At 43.2% G+C, this 25,612-nt stretch overlaps 1 protein-coding gene across 6 annotated transcripts in view; it reads right to left on the minus strand.

Annotated features, from left to right (window-relative positions):
- Nucleotides 1-25,612, minus strand: part of FAXC (failed axon connections homolog, metaxin like GST domain containing) — an 89,131-nt gene that overhangs the window by 57,885 nt on the left and 5,634 nt on the right. For 2 of the 6 annotated variants that reach the window (XR_011997214.1, XR_011997213.1), the window contains exons 1-3: nt 18,636-18,958; nt 13,169-13,304; nt 1,422-1,618 (exon numbers count right to left, since the gene is read on the minus strand). Coding sequence is in view for 4 of the 6 variants with exons in the window: in XM_072737943.1 (XP_072594044.1) it covers nt 1,422-1,618; nt 13,169-13,304; nt 18,636-18,901 (599 nt within the window). In the remaining 2 variants the exon portion in view is untranslated. Of the gene's footprint in view, nt 1-1,421; nt 1,619-13,168; nt 13,305-18,635; nt 18,971-19,278; nt 19,400-19,614; nt 19,778-25,612 lie in introns of those variants that run through there. The other 4 variants (XM_026002913.2, XM_072737938.1, XM_072737919.1 and 1 more) reach the window with 4 other exon arrangements.

Raw genomic sequence — 25,612 nt, forward strand, 5'->3', positions numbered from 1 at the left:
AGATAAGTATAGAGAAATCATAGAGAAAACTCATCTACTGGGGTGTATAGAAAGGTGCTAAAACTCCAGGAAATGGATGAAAAACAAAGGAAAATCCCACATGACGATGAGTTTATAAGCCAAGAAGCCCTGTGCCTGTTTAACTCACATGTCACAGCCAGCACAATGGCACATGCAGAATACAGGCAACTCATCCACGCAGTGTGTGAGGCTTCAGACAAGGGATGCAACCTAGGGGTCAGCCAGGCGGGGCAAGAGCACTCAGAAAGCAGAAGTACACTTTACTTCTGGAACACAGAGAAGCTCTTGTCGTCTAAGGAAAACTGACGATAATTTTACAAAGCTTGAATAATTCATTTTACTTAAGACTTCTATCCTGACTTAGTCTTCTGTTCCCTCCTCTGGGTGTCTGATATAATAGTATTTTAATTCAGCAGTTTGGACTAGTAAAGAGCAGAGTCAGTTGAAATATCCTCTTCAAGGATCCCTGGGTGGTGCAGCGATTTGGCGCCTGCCTTTGGCCCGGGGCATGATCCTGGAGACCCGGGATCGAATCCCACATCGGGCTCCCAGTGCATGGAGCCTGCTTCTCCCTCTGCCTGTGTCTCTGCCCCTCTCTCTCTCTCTCTCTCTCTCTCTGTGACTATCATAAATTTAAAAAAAAAAAAAAGAAAAAGAAATATCCTCTTCACCTCAGTGAGGTGAGGTCTAAATCAGGGGTCAGTAAAACAGCCCATAGGCTAATAAGTTTTTACATTTTTAAATGGTTGGAGGGGTGCCTAGATAGCTCATTTGGTTAAGGGTCCAACTCTTGGTTTCGGCTCAGGTCATGATCTCAGGGTCATGAGATCGAGCCCCATGCTGGGCTCTGGACTCAGAGTGGAGTCTGCTTGGGATTCTCTCTGTCCCTCTTTCCCTCTGCCCCTCCCTCCACTCACATGCACTCGTTCTCTCTCTCTCCCTCTTTCTCTTTCTCTAAAATAAATTCATTAACTAATTAATTAAAAAATTAAAAATACATTTTTAAATGGCTGGAGGAAAAAAATCAAAAGAATAACTTTTCATATTAAATGAAATTCAAATGTCAGTGTTTTTATTGTTTCATTGAAACAGTCATGCTCTTCATTTCCATGTCATCTATGGTTGCTTTTGCACTACAATGGAAGAGTTTAAGGAGTTGCAACAGATCCATGGCCCCACAAAGCCTAAAACATGTGCTAGTGGGGCCTCTACAGAAAATGTCTACCTTTTTTCTAGATACCTAGAAACTTATCGGTTATAACTTTGACCCCTAAGTCGGTCAGAATGTAGAAATTTTTGAAAAGGCTGGGGAATGTCTGAAAAGTGAAACAGAACTTGGGCTTACTCCAAAGGCTGGGGACAGGCCTTGGGCACTCACCCAACACGCCTGGGGGACTCACCAGTAGAAGTGCTCCTCCACCATCTTGGTCACTGCTCTGGAGATGGCTCTTTCATGAGGGCCAAGGTTTTTGTTTAAATTCACTCCAAGTTTCTCTTCCAGAAAGTCAATTATGAATTCTGTGCCAGAAACTTTTTCATGATTATATTCAATCCAAGGCATTTTCCCTTGAGCAGAAAGTTTTCCACCAAAATAATTCTAAGCAGAGTAAATTTTAAAAAGAGAAAAGCAATGTTTTATTTAAATTTCACTGTATGGTTAACAGAAACAAACATTCCAACCCTATATTTGATAGTGACTATACTGTTCAAGTGAATGAACTCAGCACATAAACTCTTTAAGACAATAAACAGTTACTCTTGGAGAAATAAAAATACCTCACATGAAGATATTACTGTACTCCCATAGATTTTATCATGAGCTCTGGTATATTGTTACAAAAAAGACCAGAGAGGAGAAGTAGTGTTGAAATGATCTTGGTAATAGTTGGTTTAGTTAAAAGGTTAAGAACAAGTCACAAATGCAAAACAGTGAAAATAAGCCATAATGGGGCTTGCACTGGTGAGGCTACTAACCAAAGATCTCATCTGAAACCCAGCAGCTTATGCTTGAATAATGCTTAATACCACTACATGGCAAACAAGTGGCCCCATAAATTATAACACTTAGGTGTAAGAAAGTGCATCCAACAGATTCAACTCTAGTGTTGGTTAAAATGTAGATTCCTGGGCCCCAGCCCAGACCTCTGCATCAGAAGCCTGGGAATGGTGCCCAGAAATCTGTGTCTGTGCTAAGTTCCCCTTTGATTTACACCCATGCTAGAATCTTACAGTGTCTCAGAGGACATGGTCCCAGATGGAGTGGAATGGGGGTGTGGAGTCATACACTTTATGAACACTGGGAATTAGAGTGACATTTGCTGCCTCCACTCCTTGGCCAGGCACTACGCATTCCCCTTGATGTGGACCAGAAGAAATGTTACAAACCTCGAAAAGTTGTTAGTACATCAGATATTCTTGTAATTTGTACACTAAAGATGTAAATTTACCATATAACATAGTACCTGTTTCAGATTAACTCTTGATATCACCCATATCAACCTAACACATCCTTTTCAGGACTTTTGTCATTTGCAGATGGATTCTATCCTACACACTGACATCAGAGGAAACTGTTTGCAATGCAAATGAGATACAAGATCTCTATGGCTCAAAATTATCCAGTGGTTTTTAATGGATCTATTCTAACCCCTTTCACATACCAGTCTAGGCCTAATCCACCTAGCCACTGCCCACCTAACCAGCCTCTTTGCTATCAATCTCTCCAGTCTTCTGAATTCCAACTGCACACATGCGAACACATCAGTCTTTGCCACCTCTGACTTTGTGCACTCTTTACTTTTTATAGGAATCTCTTTTCCCAGCCTCTGCCAAGTCATATCCATCCTAAAATATTTAGTTCAAAGTTCACCTTGTTGGTGAACAATATTTCCTCAAGGTGCAACCATTACTTCCTTTCCTCCATGCTTACATTGTACAGTGTATATTCTTCCCATCTTATAATATTACCATTGGTACCTTTGCCTTTCCCTCTAGGCCATGCACCGCCCCCCCAAGTATTTGGTACATTTTTATCTAGACTCCTTTTAAAAACTGGAGTAACAAAAATTAATGATTGATTCTTTTTTTTTAAGGGATTTATTTTATTTTATTTTATTTTATTTTTTATTTATTCAGAGAGAGAGAGAGAGAGAGAGGCAGAAACACAGGCAGAGGGAGAAGCAGGCTTTATGCAGGGAGCCTGACGTAGGACTCGATCCCAGGTCTCCAGGATCACACCCCGGGCTGCAGGCAGCGCTAAACCGCTGTGCCAACAGGGCTGCCCTTAATGATTGATTCTTATGGAAATGAAAGTTCTTATAGGTTTTTGTCATCAAAAATTTTAGTTTTAGAGGCAGAAAAAGTATTTGACAAAATTCAACATCCATTCATGACAAAAACTCTCAATGAAGTGAGTATAGAGGGTATATACCTCAACTGAATAAAGGCTATACATGAAAAACCCACAGCTAACATTATACTCAATGGTGAAAAGCTGAAAGCTTTTCCTCTAAGATCAGGAACAAGACAAGGATGTCCACTCTTGCCACTTTTATTCAACATAGTACTGGAAATCATAGCCACAGAAATCAGACAAGGAAAAGAAATAAAAAGCAACCAAACCGGTAAGAAGTAAAACTGTCATTATTTGTAGATGACATGATACTATATAGAGAAAACCATAAAGGCTCCACCAAAAAATCTATTAGAATAAATGAATTCAGTAAACTTGTAGAAACAGCATTAATATACAAATATCTGTTGCATTCCTGTACATTAATAATGAACTAGCAGAAAGAGATATTAAGAAAACAATCTAGGATGCCTGGGTGGCTCAGTGGTTGAGTGTCTGCCTTCAGCTCAGGGCGTGATCCCAGGATCCGGGATCAAGTCCCACAATCGGGCTCCCTGTGAGGAGCCTGCTTCTCCCTATGCCTCTGTCTCTGCCTCTCTCTGTGTGTCTCCCATGAATAAATAAATAAATAAATCTTAAAAAAAAGAAAAGAAAATCTCATTTACAACTGCATCAAAAAAGAAAAAAATACCTAGGAATAAATTTAACCAAGGACATGAAAGACTAAAAATCTGAAAACTACAAGACACTGATGAAAGAAATTGAAGACAACACAAATAAATAGAAAGATATACCACAATCATGGATTGTGGATTCTTCCAATCATGGAAGAATTCATTAATATTATTAAAATGTCAATACTACTCATAGCAACCTATAGATTCAACTCAATCCCTAACAAAATAATGTTAATATTTGTCAAATAACTAGAATGAATAATCCTAATGTGTAGAGAACTATAAAAAACCCTGAACAGCCTAAAGCAATCTCAAGAAAGAAGAATGAATCTGGAGGTATCACACTCCCTGATTTCAAACTATACAATACTACAGTAATCAAAATAGTATGGGTACTGGCATAAAAATAGACACACTAATCAATGGAACAGAATAGAGTGATCAGAAATAAGCCCATACTTAAATGGCCAACTAATCTACAAAAAAGAAGGTAAGAATATACAATGGAAAAGAGACAGTCTTTTCATTGAACAGTGCCTGGGAAACCTAGAGAGCTACATTAAAAGAACGCAACTAGAAAACTTTCTTATGCTACACACAAAAATAAACTCAAAATAGATTACATACCTAAATATAAGACCTGAGACCATAAAACTTCTAAAAGAAAAGATAGGTAGTAATCTGTTGGACATCAACTTCAGCAGTATTTTTCTGGATCTGTTTCCTCAGGCAAGGGAAACAAAAGTGAAAATAAACAACTGGCACTACATCAAACTAGAAAGCTTTTGCACAGCAAAGGAAACCATCAGCAAAACAAAAGGGCTACCTACCAAATGGGAAAAAAATATTTGCATATGATATATCCAATAAGAAGTTAACATCCAAAATAAATAAAGAACTCCTATAACTCAATACTAAAAAAAAAATCTAATTTTTAAAAGGTCAGAGGACCTGCACAGGCATTTTTCCAAAGAAGACATACAGATGGCCAACAGATGCATGAAAAGATGCTCAACATCACTAATCGTCAGGGAAATACAAACTAAAACCACAATGAGATAGTATCTCACACCATCCAGAATCGTATAAAAAAAGTCAAGAAACAATAAATATTGGCAAGAATGTAGAAAAAAAGGAGACCCTCATGTACTGTTGGTGGGAATGTTAAATGTGCAACCACTATGGAAAATAGTATGTAAGTTCCTCAACAAATTAAAAACAGGGGAACCTGGATGGCACAGTTATGTGTCCAAATCTTGGTTTCAGCTCAGGTAGTGATCTCAGGGTCGTGAGATTGAGCCCCCTGTTGGGCTCCACACTTTGTGTGGAGTCTGCTTGATTTTTTCTCTCCCTCTGCCCCTCCCAACATGTGCTTGCGTGCCCGCTCTCTCCCTCAAATAAATAATAAATCTTTAAAAGAAAAAAAAAAACACCATACAATCCAGTGATTCCTGTACTAGGTATTTACCTAAGGAAAACAAAACACTAATTTGAAGATATATGCACCCCATGTTTATTGCAGCATTATTTACAATAGCCAAGGTATGGAAGCAACCTAAGTGTCCAGCAATAAGCAAATGCACAAATAAGATATGGGATGGACAGATAGGTAGATGGACAGACAGACAGGATGCAATATTACTCAGCCATAAAAAAGGATGAAATGTTGCCATTTGCAACAATATGGATAGACCTAGAGGGTATTATGCTAAATGAAAGAAACCAGACAGAAAAGAAAAATACCATATCATGTGTGGAATCTAAAAAACCAAACAAACCAACCAACCGGAAACAGACTCATAAATACAGAAAACAAACTGGTGGTTGCCAGAGGGAAGAGATGTAGGGGTTAGGCAAAATAGGTGAAGGGGATTAACAGGTGCAAACTTCCAGTTATAAAATAAATCATCATAGGGATGAAAAGTACAACATACAGAGTACAGTCAATAATATTGTAATTATTTTGTATGGTAACAGATGGTAGCTACGCTTATTGTGGTGAGTACTGTGTAATGTATACAATTGTCAAATCAGGGACGCCTGGGTAGCTCAGTGGTTGAGCATCTGCCCTCAGCTCAGGGCATGATCCCAGGCCTGGGGATCAAGTCCCACACTAGGCTCCCCGCAAGGAGCCTGCTTCTCCCTCTACCTATGTCTCTGCCTCTCTCTGTGTGTCTCTCATGAATAAATAAAATCTTTTTTTTTTTTTAATAAATAAAATCTTTAAAAAGAAAAGTAGGAGACAACACTTTAGAGATACTATGATCATATCTAATTAAAAAATTAGATAAATTTTTTAAAATATTTAAAAAAGAAACACAAAAACATCTGAAGTAATTGGCAATAGTATGAGATACAGATGATCTTTCCACGAATTTCAGTCTTTCAGAATTGGCTATATTACTGATAAAATAAAAACATTATCTTTTAAAAATAATACTTAGTTTTCCTTAACTTCCTAAATATATTCAAGAGCTTCCTAAATGTATTCAAGAACTCCTGGCCTATTTTACTTAAGCAATTGAAGTCTGACTGGCCCACTAACGGTGGTTTCTGAAAGTAATTTTGAGAAGAATCATGAAGAGATAAACCTTTATATTTTTTGTGAGCTGAAGTTTCCTCCTGCAAGTTTGTCCTAGGTGAAATTAATCTACACTTCCACTATATTATTAACACAGCAGTGAAAGCCATGGGCTTTGGTTTTAAAAATCTCATTCCATCACTTATTCAGTGTGACCCTGGTCATCCCTGGATCTCCCTTATCATCCCTGGATCTCCCTGGGCTTCAATTTCCTTATCTACAGAATGGGGATACAAGAGTTGTAGGAAGACTACTACATACATGAAGGAGTTTGACAAGTCCCTTCATCAGAAATATTAACATCACCATTACCATTTTGAAATGGAGAATTAAGACCCTAAAAAAAACGGGCAGCCCGGTGGCTCAGCGGTTTAGCACCACCTTCAGTCCAGGGCCTGATCCTGGAGACCCAGGATCGAATCCCACGTGGGGCTCCCCTGATGGAGCCTGCTTCTCCCTCTGCCTATGTCTCTGCCTCTCTCTCTCTCTCTCTCTCTCTCTCTCTGTCTCATGAATAAATAAATAAAAGCTTTTAAAAAAAATCCCAAAGTCTTGGGACACTGACTTGCTATACTAGCCATGGTACCCCAAACTTTTCAGCTAAATGTATATGGTACCCCCAACTTTTCAGCTAAATGTATACCCATTACATTCACTGCACCCCTGGAGCCATCTTGAAAGCTCTCCCACTGGCTAAATTTGAGACAATATGAGGAACTTTTATAGATTATAACACATTGGAAAAAAAAAAAATCTACGCAACCACTATTATGAAATAATAAGAAATATATATGTTGGTCTCTGCCCCCAGTTTCCAGCACAGAGGCCCTAAAAGCCTTATAAAAATTCCTAAGTGATAGAGCACTAGGAACATTTTTGTCTTAATGAGGTGACTCTGGGTGGGCTCCTTGGATGGCTCTTGGAAGGTGGCAGGTTACTAGGAAGACCAAACCTTGATGAGCAACCATGATTTTCAGTCCTGTACCCCCTCCTCCAGAGATGGGGCTGGAAATGGAGTAAATAATTGCTCATGCCTATGTGAGGAAGCCTCCAAAAAATCCCAAAAGTATGGGGTTCAGAGAGTTTCCAGATGGGCAAATACATCCATACCGGGGAAGGTGATGCATCCAACTCTACAAGCTCCTGTACTGGGACCATCCCAGGCCTCACCCTATGTACCACTTCATCTAGCTGTTCATTTGTATCTTTTAACGTATTCCTTAGTAAACTGGGTATAAATGTGTTTCCCTGAATTCTGTAGAGGGGGAAGGATACAGTCTATGAGACTGAGCCCTTAACCTATGGGATGACACTGTCTCCAAATAGAGTGTCAGAATTGAATTAAATTGCAGGACATGCAGATGGTGTCACAGAGTGCTGCCTGGTGTGGGGGAAAACCTCCCCATATCCGGTGACCACAAGTGTCAGAAATGAAGTGTTTGATGTGAATAGTAAAGGAAACTCCCAGTGAATAAACACACAGTAGGGAAAAGCTGGGTTTTGTCCCACATAGAAAGAAAAAAACGAAGTCCTTCCCTTTACAACTATGTATTGTAGTTTTGTAGGAAAAAAAGTCCGTATTTTTTGAAGATGCATACTGAAGTCCTGAGGGGTGAAGTGTCATGATTTCTGCAGCTTATTTTCAAATGGTTCATTAAAAAAAATTGTTTATATAAAGAGAAATAAAGCAAAAAAGGCAATAATTGGTCAATCTAGGTGAAGAGCATATGGGTATGCACAGTACTAGGCTTTGAACTTGTCTGTGGCTTAGAAAGTTCCAACACAAAATGTTGGGGGAGTGGGGGAACACACAAGATCAGCAAATAAGTAACAATTAAAAGTTAGAGCTAAAAGCCAGAGCAGAGAGTTCCAAAGGAGCCATTCTCTTTCTTTTTCTCCTTCACATTTATAAAGTATTATTGTGCGAAATACCGCTTTCTTATACAACCAGTTACAGCAAACGATGTAGGCATCTTTGTATGTGTCTGGAAAAATATTTGGAAGGATGGCCCAAAGTATCAGTAATGGCAATGGCTAGTTAGTAAGATGCCAGGTGATGTTCATTTTCCACTTACACTCTGTGTATTGTTTGAAATTCTTATAAGGACTATATGTCATTTATATGTAAGCAGAAAAAGATGATAAAGCTATTTTCATTTTGAAAAAAAAATTAACCACATCCGCAGGACCTCCTTGTTGTACCTTTTCTGCAACTTCCTACAAATCTATAATTACTACAAAATGAAAAGTTTTCAACCTACCAATATTTACATCCTGATTTTAAAAAGATGAAAAGATAGTAACTGTGACCAATAGATCAGGCTTTAAAAAAAAAGCCGTTGAGTTTCTACTAATGGTCATCAAATATTTATTCCAATCTCTCTTCCGTTAAAAAATTAAAAAGGCAAAAATAAAAAAAATAAAAAAATAAAATTAAATTAAAAAGGCTTCAAATATAAAGTTGTGTTCTTGGGAGTATGGCATTTTAATCTTTTCTTTTTCAAGGCACAGGGCAAAGAAGGGGCAGAGAATAGAGCTCCCTGGATCTCCGACAGAATGCCTCTATACTGACGAGTGCAGGTGATGAGCCCCATCTGCACTTCCCGGGCACCCACCAACACAAACCTTCATCGAGGGCACCCAGGTCTCAAGGCACCCATGGCGGGCACACAGCATCCTTCCAAAACACAGGACCATTTTTCTCTTACCTAAATCTCTGCTCTGAGCTGAACATTGATTTTCCACAAAGTCCTCACAGAAGAAAAAACACTCCTATGCCTTTCTTTAAAAAAAAAAAAAAAAATACACACACACACACACACACACGCGCGCGCGCACACATTCAACAAATCATAATTTTGGAAAAGGGGAAGCGGTCACCTCCTAGAAGGCCTGTGCAATAGCTTCAGGTTTCACGGTGAAACGTGTGTCCTGCTGGCCCAGTCACACTACCTAAAAGCAGCTGCTCTGCAACATGAGCAGAGGAAGTTAGGCTCCTGGTAAAGCCAGGGCCGCAGCAGTCAGTACTTGCAGGCTTGAAGGCAGGAAGAGCCAGGGTGGCACAGCCCGGCAGCTGAGCTGGCCCCTGCAAACAGCAGTACGGCTCCATCAAGGTGACAGGGTCCAAGAGATCTAGAAAGCCATCAGGGACTACCCGGCACAAAATTCAGGCCTGGTGCCCTAACTGCCCCCAAGCTGTCAAGGCTAATTGATATGACTGGGTCAAGAGTGATGACGGAATAGAGACAGGCAGCTGGTGGGGAGCACTCTCTTCCCTCAATGTGAGCCCCTGGGTGACATGGATCTTCCAGTACTGGCTGCCTAACACCAAGCTCAGCAACCATCTTTCAAATCTGATCTGCTGCATCTAGATGCTTCAAGTTCTGTCTGTGTTCAGGGCTATCTTCTCCTCTATTCAGGCTTAGAAAGTCCTGAATAATCTCCTTGTTTCTCTCTTCAGACTTGGCCTTTGCATTCCAGTTCCCAGTCATAAGCAACTTCCTTCTGTTCCCCCAAACACCCCAGGCCCAACTAGGGCCCTCCACCCGAAGTCCAGGTTAGGTGCCCCACCATCATATCCCCAGCGGGGCCTCCATAATAGCACTTACCACACCAGGAGGATGCCACTCATCTCATCCCAGCATTGCTCTCGGAGGGTCACTGCCACCCCCATCCCCTCTTCTGCAGAGAAACTGGCTCAGAAAGCACAGGCCAGGGAGCATCAGGGGATGCAGAGCTAGAAGCCTGGCCCCGCTGCTCTGTTACCAGCAAGGGAGACCACTTCCTCCCAGTGCCACCACTTTGGAAGAGCTTGAAGGTGAACCCCTGGCCAGCAGGAGCCACTTGGAGGAGTGGCAGCAAACCAGAGGGACCAGTGGTTTGGGGGTGCCTGGGTCTCCCTTCTTACTTTGCTTATATCCCCTCAGAGGCAGAAACCTGAAGCCTAAGCTTTGGCCCTGGCTTGGTACAGATTCCCAGGCAGGGAAGCTGCATCTCCGGAAAAAGGAAATCTCAAACCAAAATAGACACCAGAAGCATGCAACCACCATCACAGAAGAGCAACAGATGAATCCATACAACATGGAGCACGACTGTACTGACAGACCAATTTTAATTAGCATAATAGATATCCTCTAAGGACGAAAGCAGAAATGGTAAAACAAACCAAGGGGAAACATGAAGAAGAAAAATATAGAGTTAAACACAATAGATAAGTAGTACAACAGATGCAAGAAGAGAACAGAGTGATGCAACGGAATTTCAGAAAGACGAATCCACACAGAAGGAAGAAGAAAAGAATGAAGGAATATGTTCAGAGACAGAGAAAATAAAAGCAGAGATTTCAGTATCCAGATAATAGGCGACAAGAAAGAAGAATGGTGAAATAAACAAAAAAGAAAGTATTTGAAGAAAATTAAGAATTCCCCAGAATGAAAAAAAAAAAAAAGATTCAAGACTTCAGACTAAGAGTTTACAAAGGGCCAAACAAGATACATAAAGACCCACACCAAGGCACAGCATAGTGAAATTTAAGTATGTTGAGATTAAATGCAAATTCGAAAAGTTTCCAGAGAGAAAGAGAGAGAGAAAGGATCAGGCTAATACCAAATTTTTCAATAGCAATACTGACACAGAAAGACACGGGAGTAATATTTTTAAAGCCCTGAAGGGAAAGAACTTTGAAGGTAGATGTTTCCAATGTGAAGGCATAATAAAGATCTCATCAGGTGTGCAAGGCAACTGGAGGTTTGCTGCATAAAGGCTCAATCTGAAAATATGCATCAAGGAAGCACTCAAATAAAAAGATAAATAATCCTGGAGGAGAAGATACATAGGAAATAAAAAGCTAGTCAGAAGTTTAGTAAGGTTTGTTGCCTAAAAAAGAACCAGACAAAAAAGTAAGGGATTTCCAAAATTCCAGGATTAAAACATTAGATGACAACAACACACTTGGGATCAGGGCTGGGAAAAGAGAGACCCAAGGTTCATGGGAACCTGTAAGATACTTGTATTATCCAAGGGCCAACACAGCATTTGAGAAGTGATAATAGGGAAAAATAAACTCAAATTTGGATCTTAAAAGCAACCACAACAAAAATAGAATTTGTTTTAAATGAGAAGAAAATTTCTTTTTATCTTATCTGTTAGAAAGCAGGAAATGAGAAAAAAAAAACAAGTATAATAAGGAGAAAAATATTAAATAAGATGTTAGAAAAATAATAATAAATAAGATGTTAGAAATAAGTTGTAGTTAAACAGTAATTACAAGCATAAATGAAAAAACTCACCAATTAAGGACTCTTAGATTGGCTACAGGTAATACACTGGCTAGGAGAGACAGATCCATAAAAAAAAGAGAGAAAGAGGATGGAGATGGATATCCCAAACAAATATGAACCAAAAGAAAGCTGGGGAATCAATCTCAATATCTGATAATATAAAATTCAAGGCTAAAAAAAAAAAAAAAAAAGCAAGGGACACAGCTGGGTGCTATATCCTGGGAAAAGAAACAAGAGAGTATAAATGTGATCTTCCATAGTATTATGTACCTAACTATATGATCTCTTACATAAAGCAAGAACAGAAAGAACAGGATGCTAAGAAGAAAAGATAAATCAACAAATACCCATGGATACTTTAACCCACTTCTTTCAGACGCTACTAAAACAGGCAAACAAAAAACAAGCAGAGATATACAAGATCTAAACAATACACTAATACACTTGCTCAAGCAAGAAAATCTAGAGAGAGCTCATCACCCAAACAGAGAATAGGTAATGATTTTCAACATTTATAAAAACTAGCCACACACTAGGCTAAAGCCTCAGTAAATTTCAGGGAACCAATACCACAGAGGCTCTCTGCCCTGATCATAAAATTAAAAAACAATAACAAAAATCAAAACTTGTACATGGCTAGATACTAGATGAAAAAGAAAAAGATTTTTTAAAAATACATAGAATTGAATAACAATGAAAACACAGCCTGTCAAATTTGTGAGACAAAATGAAAACACAGTAAAATGAATCCCATTAAATGCATTCCTCTGTTTGTTCTTTAATGCTGAAATGAGCGAATATTTCCCTGAAAGTCACCCAAACAGAACACGGACCACTGTAGAAAAGTTCCCCCCAAATCACAACTATCTCCCTGGTGACCTGCTGGGTGCTCTGCCCCCCAGGATTCATGAGAGACAAAAGTAATGCTGTTAAACCTAAAGGAAAAAGCCACCTTTATTAAGAGCTGCCCAGGAGGCCTATCCAAGCTTAACCAAGGCCTATTCTATGTCAGGGAAAGAAAACATTGTGACCCTGAAACTGCAAAAGTCCAAACCCTTTGGGTGCCCCATTAAACTGAATGTAAAAATCAATGGTCCTTAGAATCCAGTCTCTCCTAAGTATTTCCTAAGGACCAGGCGCTGCTAACTGCATACCCAACCCTCCAGGGCCAAGAGCAAGCCCTTCCCACCATGTGAGATGAGGAACTCCCCTTCTGATATTACTGCCATGAGAATAAAACCCGTCTGTACACAAGTACCTGATAGGGTAAGTCGGCCATCCTTAAGTAAGTTTCCATTTTCAAACAGAAAGGAGACAAACTGGGGACACCATTGTTAGGTCTTGCAAACTGATGCAAAATAATAGCATCTTTGGAGTCAATCTCTTGCTGTTTCCTGCCAAAACCAAAACAGAGATCAAGAACAATCCACGTTGTTATACACATTCAATTCCCTTAGTTCCCCAGAGGTCCCTGGTGGGTCGTAGCTCCTCAGTGAACAAGCAGATCTGTTTGTCACTGGGGCTCACTCCAGAAGCGGAGTGGAAGCTTACCCAAAACACAAGAGGACCTTACAAACTATCACAGGGACTCCAAGGGCTTCGAGCGAAACTGTGTATCAACCTCCTTCTGGTAACTATCGCCTATTGGGGCAGGAAGAGTATTTTGTGATACAGGCCCACCTCTTCTCCAGCTGGCTATGTGTAGGGGCCAGGGACAAGCCGGGCGGATAAAAATAATGGTGTGTGCTTACTGGGTGTCAGGCATTCTTCTTAGGGCTTCACAGGTTACTATTTCATTTAATCTTCACAATGACTTTATGAGGGAGGTACTACTGTTATCCATGTTTTATAGATGAGGAAACTGAGGCAGAGGGGATGAACTTGCCCAAGGTCACACTGCTATTAAATGGCAGAACCTGGACTGAACCAGGCAGGCAGAGGCTATGTTTCTTGACCCGTGGACCATACCATGAAACTGTCCCTAGAATCCTAGAATAACAGCGTAGGTTTACTCTGCAATGAACCAAGTCTACAGGGAATCTGGGACTGCGAATACTCTGGTCCCTGTTCCAAACTATGGGTGCCTTCACCTGGCCTTTCACCTGGATGATGCCAAGGAAGCTGGCTCCCGGGCTCTATTGCATCTTCTCTAGCTTCCCAGGTCCCTGCTCTCGCTGCACAGCATAGAACTTAATACCCCTGCCTCTTCCCTTTCTTCTATCTCAGCCACACATCTAGTTTTCCCTTGGCTACTTTTTTGGGTCAGAGGATTTCCCTGGGACAATCTTTCAGCGGATACTGTATAATAGAGAACATGCTAGATTCCAAGTGTGGATGCCTGCGGTCAAATCCAAGCCCTGCTTCCTATCTGCCACATTACCCTAGGCCTCTCTGCCTCTCCCACACAGAAAGTGAGGGCTGTACCAATTCTGCATCATTTAGCACAAGGATGAAATTTTTAACATCTGTAAACATTTGTGGAGCTATCAAGCATCATGTTAGGATTGTAGAATCTATTCTCATTCACAGAGATATGGTCTTATCCCCTTAAACTACAAAATCTCATCATCCTACCGGGCTTCGATCTTATGCTACCCTCAAGAACCTTTTGCAATTATCTGCCTTTCACTCAATCCAACCGTTTCCCAGTCAGATAGGCCTCGCTCTTCCCCTTGGCCTTCCCTGAGTCTCTGGTTCCTTCACATCACTCCCAGTTTAATCCCACATACTTCCACCCAAGCAAGAGCAAGCTCTTTGTATCATTGTCCCATGGTGCTCACTTACTGCAACAACTGCATTCAGTTAAAACCAAACTCTTCTGGAGAAATTTACCACCAAAGCCCTCCTTCTACTTAAAGAGTTATGAATGACACTCACTTTGCAAACACTGGTCAAGTCAAAAGGATACAAGTATTTGCTGTTTTCTGGCAATCTTTGCTATGTAAAACAAAGATTTTCATTTAGATGAAATATTGGGGAGGTCAGATACTAAAATCAAGAAGACTCTCAGATGGTTCCCAGAGAGCGCAAACTAGATTTGACAATTAACTGATCCTGTCCAGTCAAATATTTCAAGTCACAGAGAGGTATTTTCACGTAGAGTAGCCAGACAAAAATTTAAGAACTGGGAAGATAAATATAAAATCTTTTGCTCCACTGCCCAGAAACATCTAATGCTAATGGTTAACTTGGGCCATATTCTAAGAATGGGTGTGACAAGCATATGCCATTGACTTGGTATACATCATGCATATTAATTTATTTCATTCCAACAGTAACACCATAGAGTGGATACTCTTATAGTTTAAATTTAGTGTATTATGGTATACAATAGATATGGAAACTAAAGCTTAGAGAGGTTAAATAACTTGTCCAAGGAACATCACTGTAAGATTAGGTCATTAAGAGCTCTTAAGCCCTTCGACCACACTGAAATGGGCAATTTCTCAGTAAACTACCAAAACCACCAGTTTGACTCCAGCCACTCGAGCCTGAAACTTTCTGATGGAAGTTATAATAGCTAATGATGGCCAGCTTTAATTGAATGCTCACTTACGTGTCAAACTGTTCTAAGCGTTTCACGTGTCCTAACTCAGTCAACTCCATAAGGAAGGCTATCAGTATCCCCATTTTACAGATGAGACAGCCAAGCAGCCAAGAAGCTCATTCTCATATCCAAGTTTACATGGCTAAAAGCAAAGTGAATCTGAGCCCACTGTGGCTCCAGAGCCCTCCTTCCACACATCAGAAACTACTCTCTAACTTAGGATCAGAAGAACAGGTATTTAATAACATACCTTGGACAGCTCTACTTTCTAAAGTGGCTTTATAATGAGGGTTACATAAGAGAACACCGACTGGGCAGCAAGACTAGCCCCAGCTCCCATCACGAAGGGTATCACAGATGACCGGGCCTCGGTGTGCGGCTGGTGAGCTGTTAGTTTATGGAGATCAGATGTTGGCTGACCTGTGGGCTGCTCTGATTCCATAAGTTCTCCACGACAGGCTGAGCCCAAGTGCCCAAAGTGCAAATAAGCTACCAACAACAACATCATTATTTATTCATTCGATTTACAAACAACACATTTTCAAATGGATTGAATTTAAGACAGCTGCTAGGCTCTCACCACTCAGGGGAAGTAAAGAAGAGGGTTGAGACACTATTTGTTTAAAAATACTGCAGTGGGGGGAAAAGCAGGCATAAAATCCAAAATACCTCTCTTGGTTATACTCACTAATTAAACTTCCTAAGTAATTCTCACTAGTCAACTTTCTTTTATACACTGGAGACATGGCCATACACGAAGGTTAAGTCTCTCCAGCAGAAAATCCTAGTGGAGAGGTTGCGACTTTACCATGGCCCGTGACCTCAGACACTGTGATCATTTCAAGGTGTGTTTTCCATCCTGCAGATTCCGGATTGTTTTGTTTTGCCTAAACTACAAAGACAACTGACACTTAGATTTCGCCCTAAAAGGAAGTCTCTGTCATGTAATCTCTGACTCACAGTCCCAGACCTTGTTCAGTCTTCCCAATCCCCATCTTTCTGTGCCCCTAGGGGCTGTCAAAAACTCAGTTCCCTGCCACAGGCCTGTCTTCCCTGGGCCATACCCCAATTCTTTACATTTCTCTTCTTGTCCCCCCATTAAGGCTTATTTCGGCATTGGTACTTTCTAGGAGGCAGCGGTTAAAAGTGCAGACTGCACAGACACACATTTCCAGGCCTGGATCCTACTACTCTTACTGTGTGATCTTGGGCAAGTAGTTTAACCTCCCTCCCTCAGCTGTAACTGCCTTATCTATGAAATGGGAATCAAAGCATCCAACCATAGTTGAGAGGGATAAATGCAAGTAAAGAACTTCTCTACAGAATCCCTACTAAGGGACCCAAAAGGGGCAGCCATTTTTATCATCCGCATTATAACACGGTTTTCTACTCCATTATAACCTATTTCGTACCTAGGGCTTAAACATCCATCAAGAAACAAAAGTGAATAAATGAAGAATGAAAAAGTCCCAATCTCAATAAGTATCCAAGCAGTCTGCTAAGCGGGGAAGGACACATCTGTGGACAGAGGGCTCTTCTGTGTCCAGCGACCACACCTGCCAGGGCGTGGCCTGCTCTCAGGATGAGCTCTGGGCTCCTCACTATTTCTGCAAGGTCATTTAAGCAAGGTTTAGACTTGGTCCTACGAGGCCGTGCCTTCACTCCCACCACAAAGTGTTACACCAGAGAGAAGCCACATGGGTCTGGATCCTGAAAAGGTTCTGGACTGGAATATAATTGAGAAACAACCGGGTTACCATTTAAAGTACTGCACAAATGTTTTCGGTTCTCATACAGCTTGAAATCTAACTTGAAGTGGAGTTCTAAAACTAGCAAAAATAGGAAATAACCTGGAGAAATAATTCACTCTAAACATTTTTATTTGGTTCAGCTAGATGATTCAAGGTACTGTGCTGAGAGAATTCGGTGTATATAATAAGCTTAGAATGAAACTTCTCAATTATGGCCAGACTAACAGTGAGAGCCAATACATTTCCTCAGACTGAAATTATCTCCCACCCTCTCAAAGACTGGAAATATTCAAAACACCTAAGTTAGCCTGTCACAATGCCCTGGAATCCCTGCTGGCCTGTTAAAGGTCACCTATCACTGTCTTTGTTTATAACCTATTGTGTAGGATTCCCCCGCTGGAAAAAGGCAGTGTGAACACATATACTGGCCAACTGGGATATTCTGAGCCATTGAAAACTGCCCGCTTCTGGTCATCTCCCAGTGACAGAGGGCTCCGACGCATGGAAATTTTAAGCCTAAACTGATGTTATCAGTGAGCCAAAGGACCGTCCCAGGAGCTTATGGTATTACCCTACTCAAACAAAGATCTCATGTCCTTCTGGATGTACCAACAGTAAGGGGCCTCCATTTTCTGGCATTTCCAAGGCAGTCCTGTCAACATTCTGCGGCAGGCAGCCTATGCAAGTGTTTACGGCACTGGGCTGACTCCCGTGTTCCTGTCAAACACGCCCATGTGCTAGTCCTGTCCTCGGATCTCCTGCTGCTCTCACAACAATGGCTCTGAAAGCCCACGATGGTACTTAGCTTTAAACACCTGATCAGCAGACAACCAGGTTAAGGCTGCATCACAACCGCACACTACTATACTTGACCATGCCTCTCTAACAGGGACGGGGGGGGGGGGGGGGGGGGGGGGGGGGGGTGTCCCTGGAGCTTTTGCAAATTTCAGCCTTTTGAGGATGTTGAAATTTGGAGAGGGAGAGTGGAGAACTAACCTTTAAGATAAGGTCAGCGGTTACCATTCCAGCATTATTACCTATAAACAAGTAAGGCATTTCCGAAAAGTGTAACTTAGGATCTCTACAAGGCCTCATTCTATTGTTGCAAACACTGCACTTAGAGAGCATTTCCGAGCAGACTATTTCGCTCCACAACAACCCAGAGAATTTTCGCTTTTTAGCACCGAAGGACTGGGAGACCAATGTTCTCCCCCCTCCCACGACCAGCTTAATTCTCCTGTCAACTGGAAACTGCCCCCTCGGGCCAGGTGACCACGGACTGATTGCCTCTAGGGAAGGGCTGGGGCAGGATTCTCGGCTTCCGCGCGGCGTGACCCAGCGGCTGGCACGGTCCCCCCTGGCGCCAGCCCTGCCCTGGCCAGGTGCCCCTCTCGGCGCCCCTGCGCGGGGCCCTCTCTCCGGCTCACCTAATGACCAGGAGTTCGTGGAGCAGATACGCAGCTGCGGCCAGCAAAGCTCCCCCGGTCAAGTAAAGTGTTTTCTTCCACCAGGGATCGGAGCCCAGCCCTGCCATGATCCCACCGTAATCCTGCAAAGGGAAAGCGATGATGTCCCCATAAAAGGAGAAAGGTTCCTCGGACCCGGCCCACCAGCCGAAGAAGGAGACGCTCTGGTTCCAGCTCAGGTCCACCACGCACGGCCTGGACGAGGCAAAGCCAACCCCCCAGTGCATGCTGCGCGGCTGGCTGCGGGCGCCCCTCCCAGGCCCGCGCCGCCCGCAGGGGAAGGGGCCGGCGCGCGGGGGGCGCGGGCTCAGCGGGGCGCGGGGGGCGCGGGCGGCGGCGCGGGCGGCGGCGGCGGCGGCGGCGGCGGCGGCGGCGGCGGAGGAGGAGGACGCGCGGCGGGGGCGCGGGCGAGGGCGCGGGCGAGGGCGCGGGCCGCGGGCGGCGGGCCTGGCCGGCGGGGCCCCGGGGCCCTGGGCGGCAGCGGCGGCCGCCGGCTCCCCCCGCAGCGGCCTCTCCGCGCCGCTCTTTGTGTCGGCGCCTGGAGCAGGCCGCGTGATGTCATTGCTCCCCGGGGCAGGGAAACAGGCGGGATAAAGTCACCTACCCCGCGCCCTGCCCCCGCCCCGCATCTCCGCGGTCCGGCGGCCTCCGCCCCGGCCGAGGCTGCAGCGCTGGGCGCGCCCCGAGGGCCCCGCGCCTCCAGGCGGCGCGGCCGGGAACGGCTCGGAGCCGGGGCTGGGGCTGGGGCTGGGGCTGGGGCTGGGGCTCGGGCTCGGGCTCGGGCTCGGGCTGCGGGGGGAGGGGGGAGGGGGCTGGAAATGCGGCTCCACCGGGAGGAAGCTGCAGTCAGGGCCCGGATCTCCGTCCCCCGCCCCCCCCCCCCCCGCGCGCCGCTCCGGCCCCTCCCGCGGGCCCGGAGCGGGGAGCGCGCGGGACTCACCTGGGCCGCGGCGAGCGCCAGCCCCCAACGCCGCCCGGCGGGGCTGGGGACCAGGGCCCGGATTCAGGCCGGGAGTTACCCTCTTCTGGCCATCGGGAAGGCGCTGTGCATTTGCATAATTCATAAAAACACTCTGATTACAGCGCACAGTTCCCTAGGTCTTGGCCGTGCGCTCACGGAGAGGAGGAGACGTCTGGTTGGACAAATACCAACAAAGCACACTCTGGAGGGCTTTCCCCTCGGCCGGACCCAGCTCGGGTCTTTTTCCCCTTTGAAATCATTATGGGGGAACTTGTACATGTGGGGTGTTTTGGTTTGTGTCCCTTTTCTTTTCGGTGCAGAAAATCTGGTAAACGTGTGTGTGTGTGTGTGTGTGTTCGATTTTTTTTTCCCTTAAACTTCATTTTTAATTTCATTTCGTAAAGTTGGTTAAGTCCCAACAAGAGGGCCATGTTTCATAGTTTTATGATAACACGGATTTTGGCAAGAGCATGAATAGCTTAAAATTGTTTGGAGGAACTGGAAATAAAAAAGTAGTGAATGCTGTCATGTTCCTAAATGCGGGCTTTTTTTTTTTTTTTTTTTTTTTTTTGCCAGCATGAAGGAGCAATGGAAGGGGCTGGCCATGCAGCAGCGCTTGCAGTGTCCCATACACCACCGTGTATGGACACCTGACCTGTCTGGAAGTAGTGTATGCGCTTGGAAGCAAAACTCCCATGAGCAGGTGGCAAAGAGTGGAACCCAAGGGCCTGCTGGAGTGATAGACGTGGTCACTAGATTATTCCAGAGAGAGGGACCAGAAGGCTGCAGGGTCTTGTTCACAGGAGGCAGAGCGGTAAGCTTGGAATCAGAGCAGGAATCCTCTGTACTGGCTACTGGCTGGCTCAGTCAGTACTGCAAGCCAGCTCTTGATCTCCAGATGGTGAGTTCGATCCCCATCTTGGGTGTAGCAATTGCTTAAATAGATAAACTTTATTAAAAAAAAAAAAATTAAGGGCAGCCCTGGTGGCTCAGTGGTTTAGCGCAGCCTTAGGCCCAGGGCATGATCCTGGAGACCTGGGATCGAGTCCCACATCCGGCTCCCTGCATGGAGCCTGCTTCTCGCTCTGCCTGTGTCTCTGCCTCTCTCTCTGTATCTCTGTCTCTCATGAATGAATAAATAAAATATTTTTAAAAAATAATAATAAATAAACTTTAATAAAATGCTCTGTGCAGAGATGGGACAAGGAAGACCAGCGATCCTTCATTCTTCTTCTATGCCCTTCCCACATAGCACCAAGCCTTTGCTCTCATTAAATGTTGAGCCAGTATTTAAAGAGTGACAGTTTGTTATTTGGTCCTGAATTATTTGCCTGAGCATCCAGATTCAGTCATGGGGATGAACATAAATTACCTTCAGTGAAGCAATATGGAAGGCCAAAGGGAGAATCAATACTGGCAAACTCTATGTCCAGGAAACAAGTTAGAAACCAGATGAACTTAATGTTTTGGTCCCAGAAAGCCACTTACCCATTTTATTCTCATACCTCTTGTGGTAGGCAGACCTGCCCTGCCCACTCATGGAGGCTGGTGACCAATGCTGCCTCTTGGTCCTATCAGATCATCTTTGAGCATTAAAGATGCTCATCTTTAAACCATCACCTTGAGCATCTGGTCTTTAGTTCAAATGTGATTTAAATTTTCAGAGACAAAAAAAATTTAAATTAAAAATAAATAAATTAATTAATTAATTTTCAGAGACACCTTGAAGTGAACATCTTTTAGATGTACATGTAAATAGAATTTCACGGGAAAAGCTAAAATAGAATCTTAATCTGATACAGATTAAAATTTAGCTTTTAGACCTGTGGCATAGGAGAAAGATTATTTAAACTCAGCTTGTATAAAAGTGAAAGGAAGCAGAGTAATCTCTGAGGAGTCAGGAGACGTAAGAGGTGGACAAAAGTTTGGTGTGAGAATGTCAGTGCAAAGCTATGGGGAACTAGGAAAGCAGCCACAGCTGTGAAGGCACAGCAGCCATGCAAGCCTTAACCAACCTTTGTGCAAGATCAGATGAGCCCTATGTGGAAAAGCTGCTCCACCACAATGGGATGGAACCCAGCCACAAAGAGAAGGAAGACTTTGGCTCAGAGTCAGGGGCTCACCTCCAGAGGAGTAGGGGTAGTATAATTAACAGCCAGAGGGGAACTGAACAGAATTGAGTCAACAACTGACTCTTTTGAGAATGGCTCCTCAGAATAGCCTGTGTAGAGCCAGATCCCAGGCTGAACCCCTAGTGGCTGTGCAGGACCCCTACCCAGCACGGTGAAGCTGTAGGGAGCTAAGTATGTCTGCACTCCAGCTCCCCTTCCACGTACTTCCATTTCAGCTACTGAAATGATATGAAGACCACAGGAGCCAGATGGGCATCTTTACTGCACCTCTTCCATACCACCACCAATCCTAACAGCCTTGGTGTCATAACCATGGACATTAGCTTCATGCTAGAAGGATCTTGTTATTTTTCTTTTGTGAGGACTTTGTTTTACTAACTCTAATTGGGGCTTTACAAGACCAGAAAAGGGAAGGGACTAATATTTATTATACACCAGACCTGCCTGTCCGGTGATATTTTTTTCAGTAACTTTTTAAAACAACCTGTGTTAGTTAAGAATTGCCATCCCCATTTACAAATGAGGAAAGTCCTAACTAAGGTAGATAAATTAACAAGTTCAGTTCCCAGAGCTGGGTAATGATATATAGCCAGGGTTCAAACCCACTGTGTCTTACACCAGCAGCCCTTTGTGCTTTACAGCATAGCGTCTATGGTATCTCTCAAGTACCAGGACTGGAGCGCTGTCCATGGTATTCCTTCTTTACACCATTCTATTCTGAACTATGTCTAAATCCAATGGCTGGGACGCCTGGATGGCTCAGGTCCTTGGCTCAGGTCAAGCCAAAGGCTGGATGCCGGATCCTGGGATCCGGATCCTGGGATCAAATCCCTCACTGGGCTCCCCGCAGGCAGCCTGCTCCTCTCTCTATGTCTCTGCCTCTCTGTGTCTTTCATGAATAAATAAATAAAATCTTTATTTAAAAAAAAATAAAATAAGCCCAATGGCTATAAAGCCTCAAATACCTACCAGCTATATTGTCATCTTTTGAGAAAGGTGGATTCAGACAGTTCCTTATGCTAATACTGCTATGCCTATTTATGCCTGGCTATGATGATATGACAAGGGACAAGTAAATCAGTGCTTCCCAAACGTGTATATGTATCAGCTGGAACTCTGCCATGATGATCAAATAAGGTTCAATTAGATCAGTTCTTCTCAGACATTAGTGTGCATATGAATCATTTGGGATCTTTTTAACGTACAGATTCCAACTCAGTAGGTCTGGTGTGAGGTCTGAAGTTCTGCATTTCTAACAAGCTTCCTGGTAAGACTAAACCATACTTTGATTAAAGGTGACCTAGACTGGGAGGCCTGGGTGGCTCAGTCAGTTAAGTGTCTACCTTCGGTTCAGGTCATGGTCCCAGGGTCCTGGGTTGAGACCCACAGCCAACTCCTTGCTCAGCAGGGAGCCTGCTTCTCCTTCTGCCTCTGCCTGCTGCTCCCCCTGTTTGTGCTCTCTCTGTCAAATAAATAGATAAAATATATATTTTTTAAAGTGGTCTAGACCAACTGAACTCTACATCTGAAACTGATGATACACTATATGTTAATTGAATTTAAATAAAATAAGGTAATAAAAAATGTTTAAAAATAAAAGTGGTCTAGACCACCAGCTTATTAAGAGGATCAAAGATTCTGCCCAAAAGGAGCCCCCCTCCCACACTCATTCCATGTTGGATGGTTCTTTTTTTTTTTAATATTTCATTATTAGGGGCACCTGGGTGGCTCAGTGGTTGAGCGTCTGCCTTCAGCCCAGGGTGTGATCCTGGTGTCCTGGGATCAAGTCCCACATCGGGCTCCCTGAATGGAGCCTGCTTCTTTCTCTACCTCTCTCTGTGTGTCTCTCAGGAATAAATAAATCTTTTTAAAAAAATTTTATTTTTTTGAGAGAGAGAGATTGGGCACACGCACGCATGTACATGAGTTGGGGTGGAGAGCAGAGGGAGAGGGAAAAGCAGACTTCCCGCTAAGCCGGGAGCCTGAATGAAGCAGGGCTGGATCCTAGGACCTGAGATCATGACCTGAGCCTGAGGCAGATGCTTAACCAACTGAGCCACCCAGGTGCCCTGCAGTATTTTTTAAAAGATTTTATTTATTTATTTATTTATTTGTTTGTTTGTTTGTTTGTTTGTTTATTTGAGAGAGAATGAGATAGAGAGATAGGGCAGGGGCAGAGAGAGAAGGGGACTCCTCTGCTGAGCAGGAGCCCAATGTGGGGCTTGACCCCAGGATCCTGGGATCATGACCTGAGCCAAAGGCAGATGCTCAACCACTGAGCCACCCAGGCATCCCTGTTGGGTGGTTCTTAACCAGCCCAATCACATCACAGTTCTTGATGAGTTTAAACACCAGACATACAGATAAAAGGGTTGGTATAACAGAATCAGACATGGAAAGAAAGTGAATCAAGACTCAAGAAGAGCTATTAGAAGAGACGTAATGCATATCCCTTTTGAGAGGTCCTAGTTTAAGTGCTAGATGCTGGCAGAGGAAGCCATGGGGCAGGAGAGTTGGGCGGGAGGGAGTGGTAGGGAGGGAAAAGGAAGAGAAGACGGGATCCTGGGAGATTAGTGTTAGCACAGCAACTTTATCAGGTGCCAACACTAAGAGCATAAACAAATGAATATAATTCTTTTATAAATTTCACTGATACTTGAAAAAATTTATATTGTATTTAATGATTCAAAATAGTTTAAAAGATTTAAGACCTTGCTGCTGTGGTAATAAGTGGATGTGATGTTGGTTTTACATAATAAAATTTAAGATGCCATTTTATTAAAATATCTAAAAATTAAAATACTATTCAAAGAATAAACAATTTATTTGGATTTTAACTGGATTTTACTGTAGAGCTTCTGCTTTCTTAGCTTGACTTGTGGAGAAGAGATCTAATACAACCCTACCCAGGCATCCCAAATCCTCACCAACATTACAGCTGGAAGCTACTATATTGCCATAGGTGACACTGACTATCTACTTTCTCATTGGCTGGCCTTGTGCATCTCATAAATATGCAACTATTAGAAAACACTTTCTGCAAAATGGAGTTGATGCTGAGAAAAGATCTGCAAATAATAATCAGGCTCAAATGAGTAAGGGGCAATTGAGAAGGTAGGTCATAAGAAGGGCTTGGGAGATTTTCAGCTTGAGCAATGCATTAGTTTGCTAGGCCTGCCCTAGCAAAGTACCATAGCCTGAGTGGCTTAAACAACAGAAATTTATTTCCTCACAGTTCTAAAGGCGAGAAGTCCAAGATCAAGGTGTTGCCAGGGTTGATTTTTTTTCTGATGGCCATCTTCTCCCTGTGCCCTATATGGTCTTTCCTCTGTATGTCTGTGTCCTGATGTCCTCTCTCTCCTAGAGAGAGAAAGAGAAACTTATGTATGTCCTCTTCTTATAAGAACACAGTCATCTTGGATTATTAGGTACACTTTAATGACCTCATTTTACCTTAATTGTCTCTTTGAAAACACACACAAATACAGTCACATTATGAAGTGCTTCAACATATGGATTTTAGGAGAACACAATTCAGCCCATAATAGCCTGAAGAATGTCCAAGTGGAGATGTCTCCCAAGTATTAGGTTTAGAGAGAGATTTGGGCCTGGGATTGAGATGAGTGGGGGTCATTAAAGACAGGGGAGTTAGCATGAGAATGTGAGAGTCAATGCTATGTGAGTGGGCCAAGGACAGAACCCTGAGAACACCACATCTAAGAGGGTGGCCAAAGGAAGAGAGGCCTACTCAGAAAATTGAGAAGGAGAGGGAGCCAGGAGGGAAACCAGATGGGTATTGGGGCTGTAGAAACCAAAGTGTCTCAAGAAAGTATGAAGTGGGATCA

The sequence above is a fragment of the Vulpes vulpes genome, chromosome 1 (genome assembly GCF_048418805.1).
Source record: "Vulpes vulpes isolate BD-2025 chromosome 1, VulVul3, whole genome shotgun sequence".
Classification (NCBI taxonomy): domain Eukaryota; kingdom Metazoa; phylum Chordata; class Mammalia; order Carnivora; family Canidae; genus Vulpes; species Vulpes vulpes.